The 20,253-nt window shown below is 44.2% G+C and overlaps 2 protein-coding genes across 3 annotated transcripts in view; both read right to left on the bottom strand.

Annotated features, from left to right (window-relative positions):
- LOC122816790 (nucleoside diphosphate kinase A-like) overlaps positions 1-12,875 on the bottom strand; it is a gene marked incomplete at its 5' end in the record, with an annotated part of 367,943 nt that extends 355,068 nt beyond the window's left edge. The window contains 1 exon segment of the mRNA XM_044089815.1: positions 12,774-12,875. Coding sequence (XP_043945750.1) covers positions 12,774-12,875 — 102 coding nt within the window.
- DECR2 (2,4-dienoyl-CoA reductase 2) overlaps positions 1-20,253 on the bottom strand; it is a 2,028,638-nt gene that overhangs the window by 1,144,020 nt on the left and 864,365 nt on the right. The gene's annotated exons all lie outside the window — the stretch shown is intronic.

Genomic DNA, 20,253 nt, shown 5'->3' with positions numbered 1-20,253 from the left:
CCTGATAATCTCCAGAGCTAAAATATTCTGTGGAAACAGTGAAGTCTATACCAAGTTTCAAACTGTATGACACAAGTTCATCAAACATTAACCAGTTCCATTCTCAGATAGTTTTTATGTTCCATGGGGGCATATCTACACTAACACACTACACCAGCTCTTACTGCCAAGCTGCATTCGTCTTCCTCCTACAGGTACAAGATGACCAGCAGAACTGGGACTTCATTTTAAACAGACATAACTTTACTGGAGTCCTGGTATGGGCCAAGTATGGAAAAGATGTTGGAATATATCTGTATCTCACTGCTAACAATGTTTCAAGATCAACAGCCATTAATTTCAGCTGGTCATCAAAAGTACAGTTGTGTACACTTACCATAAATGTAGATGTTCAAGTGTATTCACTGTTGCAGTCATCACATTTGGGTTATCTGCCTGCAGGTAGCCCTCAACCTGCCTGAATACCAGAGTCTTCAGATTTCTGCATCAAATGCTGTCGCTTCTTCCATGACGTCAGGTCATCAGGAGTATAAAACATGCAGCCGGCGCCATTACATCAGTTTTTCTTACCCCAGATGTCAGGTGCCCCCCCCAATAGGAAGCAATTATATGGTATGGAACATCCCCAGCAAAAAGCAAATACACATGATATAATATATGCCAAACAAGAAGGAAAGGTAAAAGTCAAGAGAAGTCAGGGCGCTGGAGGGAGGGCAACCAGGACTGCAACAGTGAATACACTCGAACATCTACATTTATGGTAAATGCACACAACTGTACTATGTTCTTCATGTTACACTGTTGCAGTCATCATATTTGGGTTGATTTCCAAAGCTAAGGAAGGGCGGAGGTAGTTAAAGAGCATTAGGGCTAGCAATCAGGCCCTGTAAGACTGCTGTGGCAAATCCAGCTCTGGATTTAGAAAAGATAGGCAGGTGGTAATGCTTGGTGAAGGTATGTACAGAGCTCCAGGTAGCAGCTTCCAGGATGTCCCTGGTAGGGACTCCTCTGAGAAATGCCGTAGAGGAAGATGCAACCCTTGGTGGAATGTGATCTTATCCCCTGTGGGTTAGGGTTTTCCATGGTGCTTGTAGCAGAAATGAATACAATGGGCTATCCATTTGGAAATGGTTTGCTTTGAAATGGCCTTCCCCTCTGCCCCTGCAGCAAAGCTAACTAGCAGCTGGTCAGATTTTCTGAGATGCTTGGTCCTGTCCAAATAGAATCTAAGCTGTCTGTGCACGTTCAGATAATGCAGATCCTTTCCCCTTTATTTTGAGGATTAGGGAAAAAAAGTAGGCAAATGAATGGACTGGTTTAGAGCCACACTAGACACCACCTTGGGCATAAAGGATGGATTAGTCCTGAGGGAAACCCTGTCCGCATGGAAGATAATGAAGGGTTCCACTGCCATGAGAGCCTACAGTTCAGACACACTTCTTGCTGAAGTGATGGCTAGAAGTAAGGCTGTTTTCCAAGAAAGGAATTTCAACTCTGCTGTAGCAGCTGGTTCAAAGGGGGGGGGAGAGTGAGCTTTTCCAATACAAAATTAAGGTCCCAGGTTGGAGTGGGAGCTCACCTGGGGGGGTCTTAAATTTTTGGCCCCTCTAAGGAATTATTTTAGCAGGGGATGAGAGAAGAAGGGTGGCTCAGTATTATAATGTGCTGAAATGACAGAGGCATGAATCTTAATTGTAGAGAAAGATAGGCCCTTGTGGAGCATTTCTGTTAAATAATCTAGACTATGAGGTAAGCTGGGTACCATTGTGCCCATCCCCTGAGCCTGGCACCAGGAACAGTATATTTTCCACTTTTCTGAATAGGATTTTCTAGTACTAGGCCTCCTTGCTTCAAGAATGACATCCAGCACCTGCTTACTGAGGGCTGCTAGAGGTGAGCTCAGGGAATTAGCCAGGCTGCAAGGTTCAGGGTTTGAAGTTGAGGGTGCAGAATCTGGCCCGCCTGCTGGGACAGCAGGGAAGGGGGTCTGAGGCAGGTGCCATGGTTGTAGCACTGTCAGACTGCGCAAAAGGGGTACCAGTGCTGGCATGGCCAGTCTGGTGTAATCAGTATTGTCCTTGGCTTGTCCTGTTTGATCTTTGGTAGAACCTTCGAGAGGAGAGGCAGACGGGGAAAGGCATAAAATGAGAGGCTTTCCCAAGTAAAGGACAGGGCATCCACTTTCCAAGCTAGATTGTGGGGAGTTCTGGTGCAGAATTTGTTCACTTGGTAGTTCTGAGGGGAAGCAAACAGGTCTGCCTCTGGTGTCCCCCATTTGTTCCTCAAGAGCCTGAATATTTTGGGTTCCAGTTTCCACTCTTGTGGGTCCATGAGATTTCTGCTTAAGTTGTCTGCCAGTGAATTTAGTTTGCCTGCCAGGAATTAAGCTTGTAGGTTCACTTGGTTGCTCAAGGTTGTGTTCCACAGAGCCATGGCTAGTCTGCAGAGTGGGCAGGAATGGGTCCACCCCCCGCTTGTTTATATACCACATAACTATGGTGTTGTCTGTCTTTACCAATAGTTGTCCTGGAAGAAAAATGTCTTTGAAGGCTGTCAGAGCATTCCGTACAGCTAACATTTCTTTTTGGCTGATATGCAAGTGCATCTGTTTTGGGTTCAATTTGCCCTGAATGCAGTGCCCTGCCATGTGAGCCCCCCATACATAGTCTGATGCGTCTGTAGTTAGGGTTTGGGCAACAGGGGTAGAGTAAAAGGGAGTCCCTTGTTGTGGTAGCAGGCCTCTGCCCACCAAAGGAGCTCTGCCCTTAGACAAGGAATGATGGGAATCATTGCTTCCAGGTCCTGAGAATGTTGACACCATAGACTTTTTAGATGCCATTGAAGTTTCCTCATATGCAGTCTTGCATATGGAATTAACAGAATGCAAGAGGCCATGAACCCCAGGGCTTCCAGGATTTTCCTTGCAGATAGCCAGGTTTTTGTGGCCAATAAGTTTGAAGTAGGTTGTCAAATAAACTTGTTTCTCTGGAGTGAGGAATGCCATCTGGGAAGTTGTGTTCAAGCTTGCTCCCAGGAATACAATCTGTTGGCAGGGTAATAGGTGTGATTTCTTCTCATTGATGGTGTACCCCAGTGAGGTTAAAAGTCTCTTTACAAATGCCAGGTGTTGTAACAGCATGTACTCACTCTGCCTGAATCAGGCAATCGTCCAAGTATGGGTAAATCTGAATATTTCTCTGCCTGCAAAATGCAATGGCTGGAGCTAGGCACTTTGTGAATACCCTGGACGCAGTAGATAAGTCAAAGGGAAGTGCAAATAACTGATAGTGCATGGAGCCAGCCCTGAAACGTAGGCATTTTCTGCAGGATTCCCTTACTGGGATGTGTAGGTAAGCTTCTTTTAAGTCTAGGGTTGCAAGCCAGGCATCCTTGGCTAGCATAGGAAGAAGCTGTTAAAGAGTTAGCATTTTGAATTTTGGAGCCACCAAAAAGGTGTTGAGAATAGACAGGTCCAGGCTAGGGAGCCAGGAGTTTTCTTTTCTGGGAACCAGGAACATTCTTGAATAAAAACCTTGTCCCCTTTGTTCTACTGGGACAGGTTGAAAGGCCCTGATACTGAGGAGAGAGAGAGAGAGCACTAGTTTTTGGGCCTCCGCCCACTGATTTGGGGGGAGGTCTGGTCATCCACTTGGGTTTGGGAGAGAGATGAAGTGGAATCTGTTGTATCCTAGGGAAACTATGTTTAAAACCCATTTGTCTTGGGTAATGAGTTTCCAGTTTTTTGCATGCAGGGCGAGCTTTCCTCCTAATGGAGCAAGTAGTTGAGCAAGGCTTGGAAGAGTTAAGGATAAGTAATTGTGCCATTTTTCCACAAGGGGGTGGCTTACTACTCTCTGCTTTGGAAGTGGGAGCCCCCCACTCCTTAGATCTGTGCAAAGCCTGAGACTGAAGTCTTGGTGGTCTGCTGCTCCTGGGTTTGGACCGAGAAAGCTTGGAAGGGACTGGAAAGGACCAGTTCTTTGAAGGCCAATGCCTACTGAATCTAGGTGGCTGTACTTGTAAGAAATATTTAACAGTTTGCATAGATTTAACTTTTTCCTCCATCCTTTTGAGGACTTCTTCTGCTTTGTTGCCAAAAAGGCGCTCTTGGTTTAAGGGTGCATCCAGAAATTTAGCTTTAACATGATCTGGCAAGTTTTGTTCCTTAAGCCAAGCATGCCTTCTAAGTACAGACACAGTGACAACAGCCCTGCAAGATGCTTCTAAAGCATCTAAACCACATTGCAAAGTATGTTTACCAACTTGGTCAGCAGAATGCATTAACTCTTGTAAATCTTTCTGTTGAGCACAGTCAGGAATCAACATAATTTTCTGTTTAAGTAGTCCCATAATATGCGGCTGATACTTTAACATATGAAACTGGCAATTTAAAGTCCTAATGGCCAAAGTAGCAGAAGTGTATACCTTCTTACCCCATCTGTCCTAAAGCTCTGGAGTCCCTATCAGAAGGGGTAGGATTTTTGGCATTAGTAGCCTTAATGCCTTTTGGTCCTTGGGAAATGGTCTCTGGATCCGCAGTAGGATTCTTGAAGAGAAATTTGAGAGAGTCCGGTACTCTGTAGTACCGGTCAGGTTTCCTGGGAGCTGGAGGCAAAGTGTATGGGGTAAGGCTGGGCTCCAAGAAAACATCATCTACGATCTCCAGAACAGGAGGGATAGACAGAGGCCTGTGTTGAGGCAGGTTTAAAAATTCCCCTGTCTCTTTTTGGACTGAGAATAGTCCTGGCTTTCCCAGCAGAAATGCTCCCTAAGGGTATGCAAGGTTTGACCAAAAGAAAAATCTTCTGGAGGGGAAGCAGAGGGAATGGAATTCCTCTGCATCAGAATCCTCATAAGTAGATAAGGGTAAATTGTGGGAGTCAGAAGGAACAGAGATCAGATTCCTGATCAGAAGAATCAGAAAGAAAATCAGTTCTAGGTCTCAGAGGGGGAAGGCTGGCTTCCCTTAATTAAGGTAATAAGGTCTTCAGCCATTCTAATAGGTTCATAGATTAGTACTAGGCTAACTACCCTTGCGGGCCATTTTAAGCCTAGCCAATTGCCCAACGTGAGAATCAAACCCTGCAGCTCATGTCTGTAAGGTAAACACCTTAACCATTATGCTAACCTCCCATCCCATAATTAGTACTAAGCTAACTGCCCTTGCAAGCCACTTTAAGCCTAGCCAATTATCCCTTGTGAGACTCAAACCCTGCACCTTGTATTTGTAAGGCAAACACCTTAACCATTAGGCCACCCTCTGAACTTGTTTTGTGGCATGCGCTTTGGTCATCGGCTTTCTAGGTGTAGTGCGAGCTTTAGGTCTGAGGAATTCGGTATTCTTAGCTTGAAACAAAGTCGTCGGCTTAATATGAAAATCGGTAGGCCTGAATACACCCTCAGAAGCCGATGCCTGCACAGCAGCTCCGGACCCATTCAAGATCGAAGCTTCTGCAGGTTCCATTGTCAAAGAAGCATCTCACGGCATATCAGACACCGAATGGGTCTCAGTAGAGGCCTGCGAATCTGTAGTAGCGGGTATCAGGGGCTGCGAAAGCACCTCACTGAGTACCGGCGGACTGGTGACTAGCTTAACAGATGGGTCGTCGGCAGTTTTGGACCTGCTTCTGCTTCAGGCACTGCACGGCAAGAAAGACTGATGTAATGGCGTCGGCTGCATGTTTTATACCCCTGACGTCATGGAAGAAGCGACAGCATCCAAAGCAGAAATCCGAAGACTGGTATTCAGGCCTACTGAGGGCTACCTGCACACAGATAACCCAAATGTGATGGTGCAACAGTGAAACACGAAGAACATCTATAGTTAGGTTGTGTTATCACAACATTAGATCTGCCCCTTCTGCATTCTTCAGGTTTTGGTGATGGAACAACCCCAAACGTATTTATGAGTCAGATTATGCCTGAAGCCTTCCACACCCCCCCCCCAAATGTACATGCAATAAAAAGGGGAACAGGCAACAAGCACACTACTCTTCCTATTCCCTCCTTGGTCAGCTTCCTGCTTACCAGAAAACAACCCAAAACTTGGGTGTAAGAGTATCTAATCACTGCACTGAAAGGATTATGTCTTCTGTATTCCACTTCATATATTCTAATTGTCTTTCTTGCTTATGCTTTTTTACCAACAGTATATCACATGAGAGTCTCCATAAGCAGAGGGCTAAAAATAAAACCTATGTCTCTGTCGTTATCCTTATGTTTTTTCAGAAGATCGATAGTCTGGATGGCTTAACGAAGCCATTTCAGAGTACAGAGATCGAGAAAGTACAGTTTTGTACCTACCATAAATGTAGATGTTTGAGTGTTCACCCTGCTGCAGTCATCACACTTGGGTTATCCTGGCGTCAGGTGATCCCGCAGTCGGCCAGAGTTCCAAAGTCTTGGTCTGGCATCGGTTGCTGTCGCTTCCTCCCTGACGTCAGTGCGCCAGGGGTATATAAGAGGCATCCAACGCCATTTTCTTCAGTTTTTCTTGCCCCAGACGTCAGGTGCCCCCAATAGGTAGGTAATACATATTGCTATATAAAAATATACAAGTAAAAATAAAACAATACTTTCAGTCACAAGCAAATACACCACAGAGGTTGTATAGGATAGAAAGGTATGGATAAGTCCAGCTAGTTCAGAGGGGATGGAGGGAGGGTAACCTGGACTGCAGCAGGGTGAACACTCGAACATCTACATTTATGGTAGGTACAAAACTGTACTATGTTCATCGTGTTACCCTGCTGCAGTCATCACACTTGGGTTGAATCCCAAAGCTAAGGATGGGTGGTGGAGTTAAACAGGGTTAGAAGAAGCTAGTAGGCCCTGCAAAACTGCAGTGGCAAAGCCAGCTCTAGTCTTAGAATATAGAGGTAAGTGATAGTGTTTGGTGAAGGTGTGCACTGAACTCCAAGTTGCAGCTTCCAGAATATCCTTGGTTGGCACCCCCTGAGAAAGGCTGCTGATGTAGCTGTAGCCCTGGTGGAGTGGGGCCTAATGCTAGCAGGTACCGGTTTCCCATGATGCGTGTAGCAGAAATGTATGCAATGTCCTATCCATTTTGAAATGGTCTGTTTTGAGATAGCGTTTCCTTGTGATCCTGCAGCATAGGCTACAAAGAGCTGGTCAGAGTTTCTGAAACCCTTAGTTTTATCCAAGTAGTAATGTAATTGTCTGTGAATGTCCAAAGAGTGCAGGAGACTTTCTCCTTTGTTCTGGGGATTTGGAAAAAAGGTGGGCAAATGAATGGTTTGGTTTAGGGCCACATTGGATACCACCTTTGGCATAAAGGAAGGGATAGTTCGCAGAGAGACTCTGTCTTGATGAAAAATGAGGAAAGGCTCCACTGCCATTAGTGCCTGTAGCTCTGAGACTCTTCTAGCTGAAGTTATTGCTAGCAGCAGGGCAGTTTTCCATGAAAGAAACTTTAAATCAGCTGAGAAAGCTGGTTCAAAAGGCGGCAGTGTAAGTTTTTCCAGAACATAGTTGATCCCAAGTAGGTATTGGTGGTCTCCTGGGCGGTCTTATGTTCTTAGCCCCTCTGAGGTACTGTCTTAGGAGTGGATGTGAAAATAAAGGAGGATCCGTGTTGTAATGAGCTGAAATTGCTGAGGCGTGGATCTTAATAGATGAAAAGGAAAGTCCTTTGTGTAACATCTCAGTTAAATATTGTAGAATCTGAGGAATGTTTGGATCAAGGGAATTTTGGCCTTTAGCCTGGTTCCAGGTGCAAAATCTTTTCTATTTGTCTGAATAGGTTTTCCTGGTGCTGGGCCTCCTGGCCTCCAGAATGACATCCATAACAGCTTTGGATAGAGGTGTTGGTTGATTGTTTAGGTAATTTGCCATGCAGCCAGGTTTAAAGTCTTGAGCTGGCTGTGTAGAATTTGACTGTCTCGCTGGGTGAGCAAGTGAGGAATTTGTGGTAAAATCCATGGTGGGCCGTGGGCCATGTTCTTTAGAATTGGATACCAGTGCTGGCGTGGCCAGTCTGGTGCAATGAGTATCATTTGTGGCCTCTCTAATCTGACTTTCAGCAGCACCTTTGCTAGAAGAGGCAGTGGAGGAAAGGCATACACTGTTAATGTTTTCCAACTGAGTGAGAGGGCATCCACTTTCCAAGCTTGTGGGTGGAATGTCCTTGTACAAAATTTTTGAAGTTGGTAGTTTTGGGGGTTGGCAAACAGATCTATGTCTGGGCGTCCCCAGTTTTGAGTTATCATTGCAAATACTTGTGGATCCAGTTTCCACTCGTGGGGATCCATGATGTTTCTGCTTAGGTCGTCTGCCAATGTGTTTTTCTTTCCTGGCAGGAATTGTGCTTGTAGTTGAACTTGGTAAGACAGTGCTGTGTTCCACAAGGTCATTGCTTGCCTGCATAGAGGGTAGTAATGTGTGCCCCCTTGCTTGTTGATGTACCACATTACTGTGGTATTGTCCGTCTTTATTATTAGTTGTCCTGGGTGTAAGCGGTCCTTGAAAGCTGTTAGGGCATTTCCTTTTGATTGATATGCAGATGCCTTTGATCTGTAGTCCATTTGCCCTGAATGCACTGTCCTGCCATGTGTGCTCCCCAGGCATAGTCCGATGCATCTGTTGTCATAGTTTGCCTGGCTGTGGGTAATGTGAAAGGCTGATCCTTGTTGAGGTGACATGCCTGTGCCCACCATAGAAACTCCTGTTGATGGCAGGGAATGAGTGGTATCATTGTTTCCAAGCTGTAGCTGTGCTGAGTCCATACGCTTTTCAGGTACCATTGTAATTTCCTCATATGCAGTTTTGCAAATGGTATCAGTAGTATGCAAGATGCCATGAATCCCAAGGCCTGCAGAATTTTTCTTGCAGGGAGTTGGGTCTTTGTTGCCATTATTTTGAAGTATTGAGTCAGCTGTTGTTGCTTGTCTGGCGTGAGATAAGCCATCTGGGCCATTGTATTCAAGCTGGCACCCAGAAATATTATGTTTTGTGAGGGCACTAGTTTTGATTTCTTTTCGTTTACTGTGTACCCTAGGCAACTTAGAAGGTGTTTGACAAATGCCAGATGTTTTAAAAGAATGTCCTTGCTTTCTGCTTGAATAAGGCAGTCATCCAGGTATGGGTATATTTGAATTCCTCTTTGTCTGCAGTATGAAAATTCTGGTGCCAGGCATTTTGTGAAGACCCTGGGCGCAGTAGATATGCCAAAGGACAGTGCAGAGAATTGATAATGGGTTGAACCTGCAATGAAGCGGAGGTATCTTCTGCAATTTTGTCTGATAAGGACATGCAGGTATGCCTCCTTGAGATCCAATGTTACTAGCCAAGCCTTCTTGCCCAGCATGGGAAGAAGCTGCTGTAGTGTTAGCATCTTGAATTTTGGTACTTGCAGATAGGTGTTCAGAATTGAAAGATCCAGAATGGGTCTCCATGCTTTGTCCTTTCTGGGGACTAGAAAGAGTCTTGAGTAAAATCCTTGTCCTTGCTCCTGTGTAGGTACCTGTTGAATGGCTCTCATGTCCATGAGAGCTGTAATTTGTTTTTGTGCCTCTGCCCATTGATTTGGTGGCAGGTTTGGCATTCCTTTTATCCTTGGTAAGGTATGAAAGTGGAATCTGTATCCTTGTAAGACAATGTTTAGGACCCATTTGTCTGTTGTGATGATGTGCCAGTTGTCTGCAAAAAATGCTAATTTTCCTCCCAAGGGAGCTGCCAGGAGAGATTTGCTTGGTAGTTGGAGGGTTGAGTCATTGTGTTTGTCTTCTGCTAGCTTGGGGCCTGTCTTCACCTCCTTTCTGGGTTGTGGCACCCCATTGGCGAGGTTTGTAAGGGCCTTGTGACTGACCTCTGCCCCTTGAGCATCTGTATTTGCCCCTCTGTGGTCTGTCAGAAGTTGGAAAGTACCAGTTTTTTGTTGGCCAATTTCTGCTGAAACGAGGGGGTTGTACCTGTAAAAAATCCTTGACCGTCTGCATAGACTTTGCCTTATCCTCCATTTTCTTTAAAACCTCTTCTGCTTTGACATCAAATTAGACATCCTGTTGTAAAGGTGCATCCAATAATTTTGCTTTAACATGATCAGATAGGGTTTGTTCTTTTAACCAAGCATGTCTGCGTATGACAGACCCAATAACAGCTGCACTACAGGAAGCTTCCAATGAATCAAATGCACATTGTAAAGTATGTTTGCCCACCTGTTCAGCTGCATTCAACAGATCCTGCATTTCTTTGAATTCAGCCTGTTCAGAATGTGTGCTCAGTTTTTGTTTTAAATGAGACATTAGGAATTGCTGATATTTCAGCATGTGAAACTGACAATTTAATGCTCTCATAGCCAGAGTAGCTGAGGTGTATATCTTCTTTCCCCATCTATCTAGGGCTCTGGATTCCCTTTCAAGGGTACAGGATTTTTAGCCATAGAAGCTTTAGCCCCTTTGGGACCCTGGGAAATTGTTTCTGGGTCAGCCAGAGGGCTTTTATAAAGGAATTTGTGTGTGTCAGGTACTCTGTAGTATCTGTCTGGTTTGGCTGGAGCAGGAGGTAGGGAGTCTGGATTTAGACTAGACTCTAAGTAAACATCATCCACAATATCTAAAACTGGAGGGATAGCAAGTGGTCTGTGCTGGGGTAGTAAAAGAAACTCTCAGAGCCTTTTCTTAGAATCGGAGTAGTCCTGGCCTTCCCAGTGGAAATGTTCCCTGATGGTATGTAAAGTTTCCCCAAAGGAGTAGTCTTCAGGGGGAGATGCTGAGGGAATAGAGTCTTCAGGATCAGAATCTTCATAAGGGGGAAAAGCGTAATCCTGTTCCTCAGAAGAATCTGAGAAAATAGAAACCTGGTCAGAGGAAGCATAGTCCTCCTCTTGTCTTGGCCTTTTATCAGGAGGGGGATGGGAACCCCTGATTAGGGAAATCAAATCTTCAGCCATCTTAAGCATCTGTTTCTTAGGCATGGGACCTTGAACAGGAGACTGATGTACAGTCTTTTTTGGTTTTAATGGAGTTTTTAGCTTAGCATAAGATTTAATGGTGAGTGTAATCGGTCTGAAAACACCTTCTGAAACCGAAGGCGTTTCTTCTGCTCCGGTGTCAGAAGGGCCCTAATGAAGATGGTTGTGACGGCCTTGTACACTTGCTTGAGAATCCGAAGCTGTCTGGGGTTCCATTTCCACGATTGTCAGGGGCTGCGTAGGTGCCTCACTGAAAACCGGAGAACCGGCGACAGGCCCAGCAGAGGCCTCGGAGTCTGGCTTGGTTCTAGGCTGCCTGCCCTTATCCTTGTGTTTTTTATGCATGCCGGTCGTCGGCTGCTCCGACGGCATGATATAATTAAATTTCCTACCAAAGTAATGTCATGCGAAGTCAAAACGGCATTTGATAGTTCGTTTATTAAACCTAGCACAAAACTTGATAACCTGTGATGTCGTGGTATGGGCCTAGGCAAGAATGGAAGTCCTTATGAGGTATTTGCTTCCCACAAGAAATGCAATTGTTAACTTTTTCTGACATTGGACTGAGGCAAGAAAAGGTTCCCCAATGGGGTACTTAGCTTTATTGAAGACTTCGGACTGAAATTCGATTCGAAAATCTCAGGTGTCGGCTGACCGGCACTTGCGAACTGCTTCTGCTTCGGGCACCGCGCGGCAAGAAAGACTGAAGAAAATGGTGTTGGATGCCTCTTATATACCCCATGGCGCACTGACGTCAGGGAGGAAGCGACAGCAACTGACACCAGACCAAGACTTTGGAACTCCGGCCGATTGCGGGACCGCCTGACGCCAGGATAACCCACGTGTGATGACTGCAGCAGGGTAACACGATGAAAATCAAAAGTATTTAGCTACAGAAATAGCCTGACTAATAGTTTGGGCGTTGAACAAGGCACAAAACCAACAGCGAGGGACATCGTGGTGTGGGCCTAAACTGGTGACGCAGTAAGAATGAAAATCTCTATGAAGTATTTGCTTTCCACAGGCAAGACAATTGTTAATTTTTTTCTGACATCAGTTAGAGCAAGAAAAAAGGATCCCTAACGGGGTAATTATCTTTCTGTAGACTTCAGGTCTGAAACTCGAAAACGAAAATTTCAGGAGTCTGCCGACTGGCACTTGCAAACTGCTTCTGCTTCAGGCACTGCACGGCAAGAAAGACTGATGTAATGGCGCCGACTGCATGTTTTATACCCCTGACGACCTGACGTCATGGAAGAAGCAACAGCATCCGAAGCAAAAATCCGAAGACTGGTATTCAGGCCGACTGAGGGCTACCTGCACGCAGATAACCCAAATGTGATGGTGCAACAGTGAAACACGAAGAACATCTATAGTTAGGTTGTGTTATCACAACATTAGATCTGCCCCCTTCTGCATTCTTCAGGTTTTGCTGATGGAACAACCCCAAACGTATTTTATGAGTCAGATTATGCCAGAAGCCTTCCACACCCCCCCCAAATGTACATGCAATAAAAAGGGGAACAGGCAACAAGCACACTTCTCTTCCTATTCCCTCCTTGGTCAGCTTCCTGCTTACCAGAAAACAACCCAAAACCTGGGTGTAAGAGTATCTAATCCCTGCACTGATAGGATTATGTCTTCTGTATTCCACTTCATATATTCTAATTGTCTTTCTTGCTTATGCTTTTTCACCAACAGTATATCACACGAGAGTCTCAATAAGCAGAGGGCTAAAAATAAAACCCTTTCAGCACAATTTTGTAAGAGCTGAGAATAAACATGTTCCTTGTCACAGGCAATGCCACAGTCCAGAGGAAGATGCAGCTAACATCTTACTTACCATTACCACTATGGGGCCAGAGTTCATGTATTGTATCAGGGAGGGGTAGAATGGTTTTCTCTTCAGATCAATGTAGTGTTCCCTGAGAAGATCTTCAGAGGCCTAAAAGAGGACACAAGACAAAACAATTACATTTAACCATACCCACAATACTAAGGCTAAGTGCAGAAACACAAAAAACCCAACCAACAGTGGTAGGAGGTATATCCAAGTTTAGTCAGATCTGAAATTCAAATAAACCTGGGTAAAAAACATCAAAGCATGTTTTGCATCTTTCCGTTACTTCACAGCTAACCACGGACTGCCACCAGGGCCTCTTCTCATCCTCCAAGTCTACTGGGTACTCCTATTCCTCCCCGGACGTACTCAGACCCATGCTGGGGCTGCTGAAGAGTCCAAGGCTCCTAGTGCAGAGTCATACTGCTGATGAGGAGTGTTTTACCCTAATCCTTTTTTTCCCATTCCCTTTGCTGTACAGCAAGGGGAGTGGACAAGCAGTAAGGACGTGTTGGCTTATTTTCCCATCTCAATGACAACTCGGCCAGTGTTCCTCACTATTTTCTTTTAAGACACCTCATCCCTGTATGTCCCCCAGGCTCTGCTGGGATTAAATACAAGGAGTGTTCAGCCCTCATCCTAGGATAGGAGCAGCTATCCTTCCCTGACAGATCTTTAGATACCAGAGCTGCTAATCAAACTTGGGTCATCTGGAGTGTACTCAGGGCTTTACCCCTTTACACAAAAACATCAAAGCTACTAGTTCTTAGCAGGTAGGTGAAAGGAAGGGGTGGCTGGCCATGATGTGCAATGGCAGGACACCAGGAAACAATAAGTCAGTTTCATGTGGCGATAATGAAGGAAGACTTTGACAATACTGGTATAAAATAAATAACGATTAAAGGGGGCAGGGAAAGACACTGTACCACTAGAAAATAGGCTCTAGAAGGTGGTCAGGATAAATACGACACTGGATAGACAGTTGAAACTTAAATAAAATGTGGGCAAGTTGGATAGAATTAGTAGATGGAAATGAGTATGTAGGGAAATGAAATACTGGACTTGTACCGACTAAAATCTGTCCACAACAAAATACTAACTAGAGCCATCTCCTACAATAAGATGATCTCCCACTAAACCAAGCAACACTATAAACACACAGATATGTATCTCACAGAACTCCCACTCTCTGGAATAGGCTCCCTATCCATTTAAAGCAACTCCCTCTCATCTTATTTATACATAACTTGGATCACCGAATGGGAAATAGTAAATTCAACCCCGGTATTGTTCCTATGTCCCGGATGGATGTAGCTAGTAATTCATGCCAAAGCCCAAAACTACCCCCTATAAAAATATCTAAAACATAAAACTTGAGAGACTCAGTTTGGTTGCACTTCAAAGTTTATAAAAGCCCTATAAGTTGTTAGCCCAGTACACACCAATGAACCTAAAAATCAGTGTGCCATTAACTGTTTCTTTGCCAACCATTCAAAAAGATGTACAAATAAACTTGTTTCTACTGCCACAATGATTGCTGCTCTACATCACTCATCTGGTCTTGCAAAACAATATAAATCCTAATAATAAAAATTACCAGATGTTGTTTTTGCCCCTTGACCTACTTCCATTCTTAACCACACTCAGGAAGGACACACAGTCTGGAACTTTCTGCCACCAAGTAACAGCCCACGTATTCTTATCTATTCAAATCAAGACCTCCCCATTACAATTCAAAAAAAGGGAGAAGGCACTGTAAAAGCATAGCCAATAACTTAAAAGACAAGATGAAGCTTGGGAACATAACATGAGTGGTATGGAAGTGATCCAAAGATCAGACAGCTTATTCACAGTACCTAATATCAAGGAGACGTTGCTGCAGATTCAAAGTAATATTAGCCTTACCCAAACATGTACAAAGCAATCTAACAGCCCAATGGTCTACTGACAGTACGTCTTACCACAGACGTGCTGCAGAATCCAAGTAAAATTACCAAATATGTACAAAGCAATCCAACAATCCCACTGTCTGCTGAAAGTACCTTAAATCCACACAAGCTTGCAGAATCCAAATAAAATTAAAATTAGTCATAATTAAATGTACAAAAAGCAATCGGACAACCTTGCTGCCCACTAACAGTACCTTTCATCACAGAAAGACAGAAGAATCCAAGTAAAATTAGGCATACCCAAATGTATATGACACAATCCAATAACCCTATGGTCCACTAACAGTATCTCATAACAGCAGCAGACTATGAAATACAAGTAAAATCAGCAATGGACAACTGTAAATGAAGCAATCCAACAAATTCCAAGTGTACCAATAAAACCTCATACCAACGCCAGACTGCAGAATCCAATCTCAAGTGCAAAAAACCTATCTATGTTCAATAGAATGTATTAAATCATGTATGCGTTCCATGCCTTTAAGCAGAATCCAGTAAAATTAGTCATATATAAAAGTACATAAAGCAAATTACTAGCACTACTAGGATAGTTTTGTACATTATTGTCACAAATCAAAACTCACACTGGTTGCAGGAAGAGACTCTATACTCATGTGGACCATCCTTAAACTCCTCCTTCACAGAAATATTTAAATTCATCCTCACCAAACCCACCAAGCACCTGCTCTCTGCCAAATGAGAACAGTCTCTCCACTTTCTGCACTTATCCATCTATATGCTACTTCAAAAACCAAAACTTGAAAAAGTGACCTGCTCCTCACAGTCCTGCCTGAGAAAGTCTCAGCTGGTTGCAGTGACCTTCTTTTATGTTTATTCAAACATCAACACCACATATCATAATACTCCTCTCTCATACGATCTATCACTCATCACTTGCCTAGCCACCTTCCCTCTAAGTTATGCAGCTTTATTAAAGAATCTTAAGATACACCTCCTCCTAGAATGGCAAGTTATCGGCTAAATAACACAAAGCCAACAAAAATGTCATCTCATACTATAGTTCGCTGTTAACTTCTTAAGTCTTTATATGCTTGACATCGTATAATTCTAAGGTGACCACTAAAGCTTTTCCTACATTAGAGATGGCACAATGCTTCAGTGGGAAAATGTATAATCTTATATTCATGACTTTAATCTCTGCAGACATACACCCAAATCTAAGGCCTGATCTCAGTAACATACTACCACTAAAATCACCACAAGAGAAACATTACCTCATAAAAATTTACTGGTTGTCACAACAGATGAAAATATGAAATTTGATCAACATATTCTGCAATTAAAAAAAAAATACCAAAAACCTTGCTTTATCGATATGGCTAGATCCCACGTCACAGATATGGCTAGGAAGACCATCATCTCTTCTTATCTCCTTCCATCACTCCTTCATGCAGCACCATTTCTTGTAAAACTACATGCCACATATGCAATGAAACTACATGCATGCAAGAATAAAACAGCAACATTCGCTGCCAACCTTTCTTACAGAATCCACCACTGCTTGACCCTAAAGTAACTAAACTGGTCTGAACTATCATAATACCTAACTTACTCACTATTACTGATAGGTAGGTGATAGGCTATCTGCCCGAGGGCATTTATAAGCCTAGCCAGAGTGTGTCAGCCTTCGCTGCCTCATTGATTAATTAACCGAGCCTCTGTCAAGAAGAGCCAATGAAGTGATCTCAGGGGTGTATTTTCTGTTACACATCCACTCGTCAAGGTTTCTCTTGAAGAGTGTTAGTGAGGGGCTCTGCCTAATGTAGTTAGGAATTTTGTTCCAAAGCATGGGGAGTCTCTGTGACATGAATCTATCCCTCCAGCATGTTTTATTTATTGTTGTGGCGAAGTTTAGCTCATTAGAGCGAGTGGCTCGCAGTGACTTGGATTTCTTTAGGTGGAGCATGTCCATCAATTCTGAGTTGAACATGGCTTTGTAAGTCAGGCAGAGAACACATCTGAGTAAGCGATATGCCACTGAGTACAGCTAGAGTTTTTCCAGTCAGGCAGCATAGGACATATGTTTGAGACCAGTAATCCTCTTGGTGAGGTACGTTTGTGGTCTTTCCAGCTGTTGAAAGTGTCTTGTGAGGTACATCCCAAACGGAGCATTGTACTCTATGATGGGTCTGATGAGTGACTAGTAGAGGGGCACTATAACCTCTTTATTTCTAGATGCAAACCCTTTAGTAATTAGATGGGCTACATAGAAGGATTTCCTAACTACTTTGGCAATATGATTGTCAAAGGAGAGATTACTATCTACCTGGGTCCCGAGATCTCTTATTAGCTCTTCTGTATTAAGGGGGCCGCTACCTATGTGGTAATTCATGGGTGTTTTGTTTTTCCCAAACGGGATGACTATGCATTTTTTGGCATTTAGCTTGAGGCCATGACTTTGACACCAGGTGTCCGTCTCAGTAAGGCCCTTCTGGAGAATGTCTGTGTCAGCCGGTGAGTCAATTATGGCTCCCAGTATGCAGTCATTGGCGAACCTGGTTAGCCATAGTCCTCCTGAGTTTGCTTGTACTTCTGAGAAGTATATGCCGAACAGTAGGCGTCCCAGGACCGACCCTTGTGGGACACCACTTGTGACTGGTTTAGAGTCGGACCTGGAGCCCGCTATTCTTACCGTGTGAGTTCTGTCTGTAAGCCAGATGGCAACCCATCTCGTGACTTAGGGGTTTATGTTCAGACTGGTGAGTTTTTCTGTAATTCCCGAGTGGGGAATGGTGTCAAAAACCTTGTCGAGGTCAAGGTAGGCTGTGTGAACTACCTTCCCCTCATCTATGGCCTTGGTGACTGTCTCAAAGAAGTCAACCAGGTTTAGTAGGCATGATCTGCCCTTAACAAAGCCAAACTGGGTCGGGTCAAGTGTTTGGAGGTTCCCAGTGTCTTTGTTAATGAGTTCCATGATGATGCGCTCCATAGCCTTGCAGACCAGGCTAGTCAGGCTTATGGGGCGATAGTTACCAGGGTCAGTTGTGGCCCCTCCTTTGTGGAGCGGAATAACCGTTGCTGTGCGACATTCTAAGGGCATGTAGCCTGTGGAGAGGCTGAGGTTGAACAGTGTGTTTAGGTGGGGGGTTAGTTCGTTCTGTAGTTAGTGCAAGACGCAACCTGGGACACCATCTGGCCCCACTGACGCTGTGCTTTTGGCTTTTGAAAGGGCTGCTTTCACCCGTGCGTCTGTGATTTCCAGGACACTACACTTTTCGAGTATTGCTGCGGGCCCTTTTGGGGGTGAGAGGGGGGGGTGAAGATTGCAATGAATTTATTTGCCATGATGTTGGCAATACCAGTGGGTTCAGTATATTTAGTGCTATTTTGCACTAGCTCAGAGCATATCTGCGAGTTGCCACTTAGATTCTTGACACAGCTAAAGAAGGTTTGTGGTTATCTTTTGAATCCTTGGCTATTTTTTTTTCAAAGTTAGCCTTGGAGGATTTTATGAGGGACCTTAGTTTCTTACTGATACTGATCAGGGATGTCTTTCCTTCTTGAGATTTGCTTTTTTTCTGAACTAGTTTCCTTCTTCTATTGTATAGCCTGTTTATGGCAAGGGATGGCACAATCCATGCATCCTTGTAGGTGCTCATAGAGTGCATTTGTAAAGGATTCTGCATCTTGGGCAACGTTATCCTTTAGCGTGGGGGTTGTGAAACTTACCACCTCTGTCTTAAGTAAGGTGAAGTTTGCTTTAGAAAAGTTTTTTACTGTAGTTTCCTTAGTTGAGGGTGGTGGTGGGGTGTGGACATCCAGAGTGATTAGTTTATGGTCTGATATAACCAGTGATGGGATGACTTCTGGTGTGGAACACCTGTCGCCCATGTTGGTGATGACCAGGACCAATATGTTTTCACCTCTGGTAGGGGAGTTTACCAGCTGATCCAGGGCATTTGAGTTGATAAATTCCAGGAAGAGCTGGACCTGGGAGCTTGTACTTGACTAGTTTTCCCAGTTAACGGTATGGTAATTGAAATCGCCCAATATCAGGGTGTTCGGTAGGACCTTCATGTTTTCCAGTGTCTCCAGAAAGGCAGAGTGGAGGTCCTGCGTCATGGAGGGTGATCTGTAGCTGGCTACAATTTGCATTGCAGATATGCCTGATGTTAGTTGCACATGGATGATCTCGGAGGTATCATGCTGCTCCACTAACCTGGAGGTGTAGGTATCCTTGATGAATATGGATACACCTCCCTCCTTTTGTGTTTAGGTCCATGTTCTGTGGCCGAAATGTGTGGTATGAGTTGTAGCCCGGTAGTGCTGGGATGCTCTGTGGAGTCTTGAACCAGGTTTCAGTTACTGCACAGATGTCAACGTTCTCCATACTGAGGAGTGCTTCGAGCACATGCACTTTGAGATTTAAACTCCTGGCGTTGAGTAGCATAACCCTCATTTTTTATTTGTGCTGTTTACGGAGGTGGGTTTGACTTTTGAGCCTTGCCTACAAAAGGCACTATGGGGCCAGCAAGAGCCTTGGCCAGTATTCGAAAGCCTAGGGGTGACAGGTGCAAGCCGTCTCTTGCGAAGCAACGAGGCCTGGCGAGCATGTCGTCCCAGGCTGACAGACACTGAATCCCCTTTGAATGACACCAGAAGCTTAGCCAATTGTTGAAACTGATCATTTTTTCTTTATACTGTGGTATCATTCTTGGTGATGGCAGGATGCTACTCAAGGTCCGGGTCATACCCGCCTGGGCTACATGATCAGAGAGCTCTTCCATGTCTCTTTTCCTGTAGTTCAGGGAGGTAAGTCTCAGGTCATACACACCAACATCAACTATGACAGAGTCATATTTGTACTAGTTCTGGAGTGACCTGAGTGCTTGTGTTATGTGGCGGATTCTGGCTCCCAACAGGCAGCTAACAGTAACCTTCTCCTTGTCCAGCCTAGTGAGTGGGACGTCAGTGTGCCTGACTATAGAGTCACTTATTACTAGTGTGTTAGGTATGTTATTTCGTCTTAAGGGCTGTGATTGTGCGGCACACTGATTTTGTGTTTTATGTGTTCTCTGGTTTGTGACGGGATGTGCGGGTTTTTTGGGTGTCTGCTTTTTATTTAGAGCCTTCGAGAACGATTATGTGTATTTATGTGTATTATTTCCCAGTGCTGGTTTAGTATGTCTATGTGAGGCTGTATGTGTGGTGCAAGTGTTAACATTCGCCTCATGACTGCTTGTGCCAGTCTTGGGTGGAGAGAGCTTAGCCTCCAGTTTAGCTACATAACTGCATCTCTCGCACATATGTTAATGTTTTGTGGTAGGAGGAGAAACTTTTTATATTCAACTACTTTTAGTAAACTTACTTGTCATCTTATTTGCAGACGGTAATTAATACTATCTGTACACACTTGAACTTGAAATTTTTGTGGACATTTTATACCCTGGTCTCATTTGAAAACGTTTTTTGCCCAGTCATGTATTGTTAGCCAACAAATGCAAATAAATAGAATAAATAAATGATAATGTCAGTGATCATTAAGGAAAATAAATGATGAAATTCAGCGAAAA

This window comes from Protopterus annectens, chromosome 12.part0 (genome assembly GCF_019279795.1).
Source record: "Protopterus annectens isolate FY-2018-M chromosome 12.part0, PAN1.0, whole genome shotgun sequence".
NCBI lineage: Eukaryota > Metazoa > Chordata > Ceratodontiformes > Protopteridae > Protopterus > Protopterus annectens.
The sequence above is the reverse complement of the archived record's forward strand: the minus strand, read 5'-3'. Positions and strand labels throughout refer to the sequence as shown.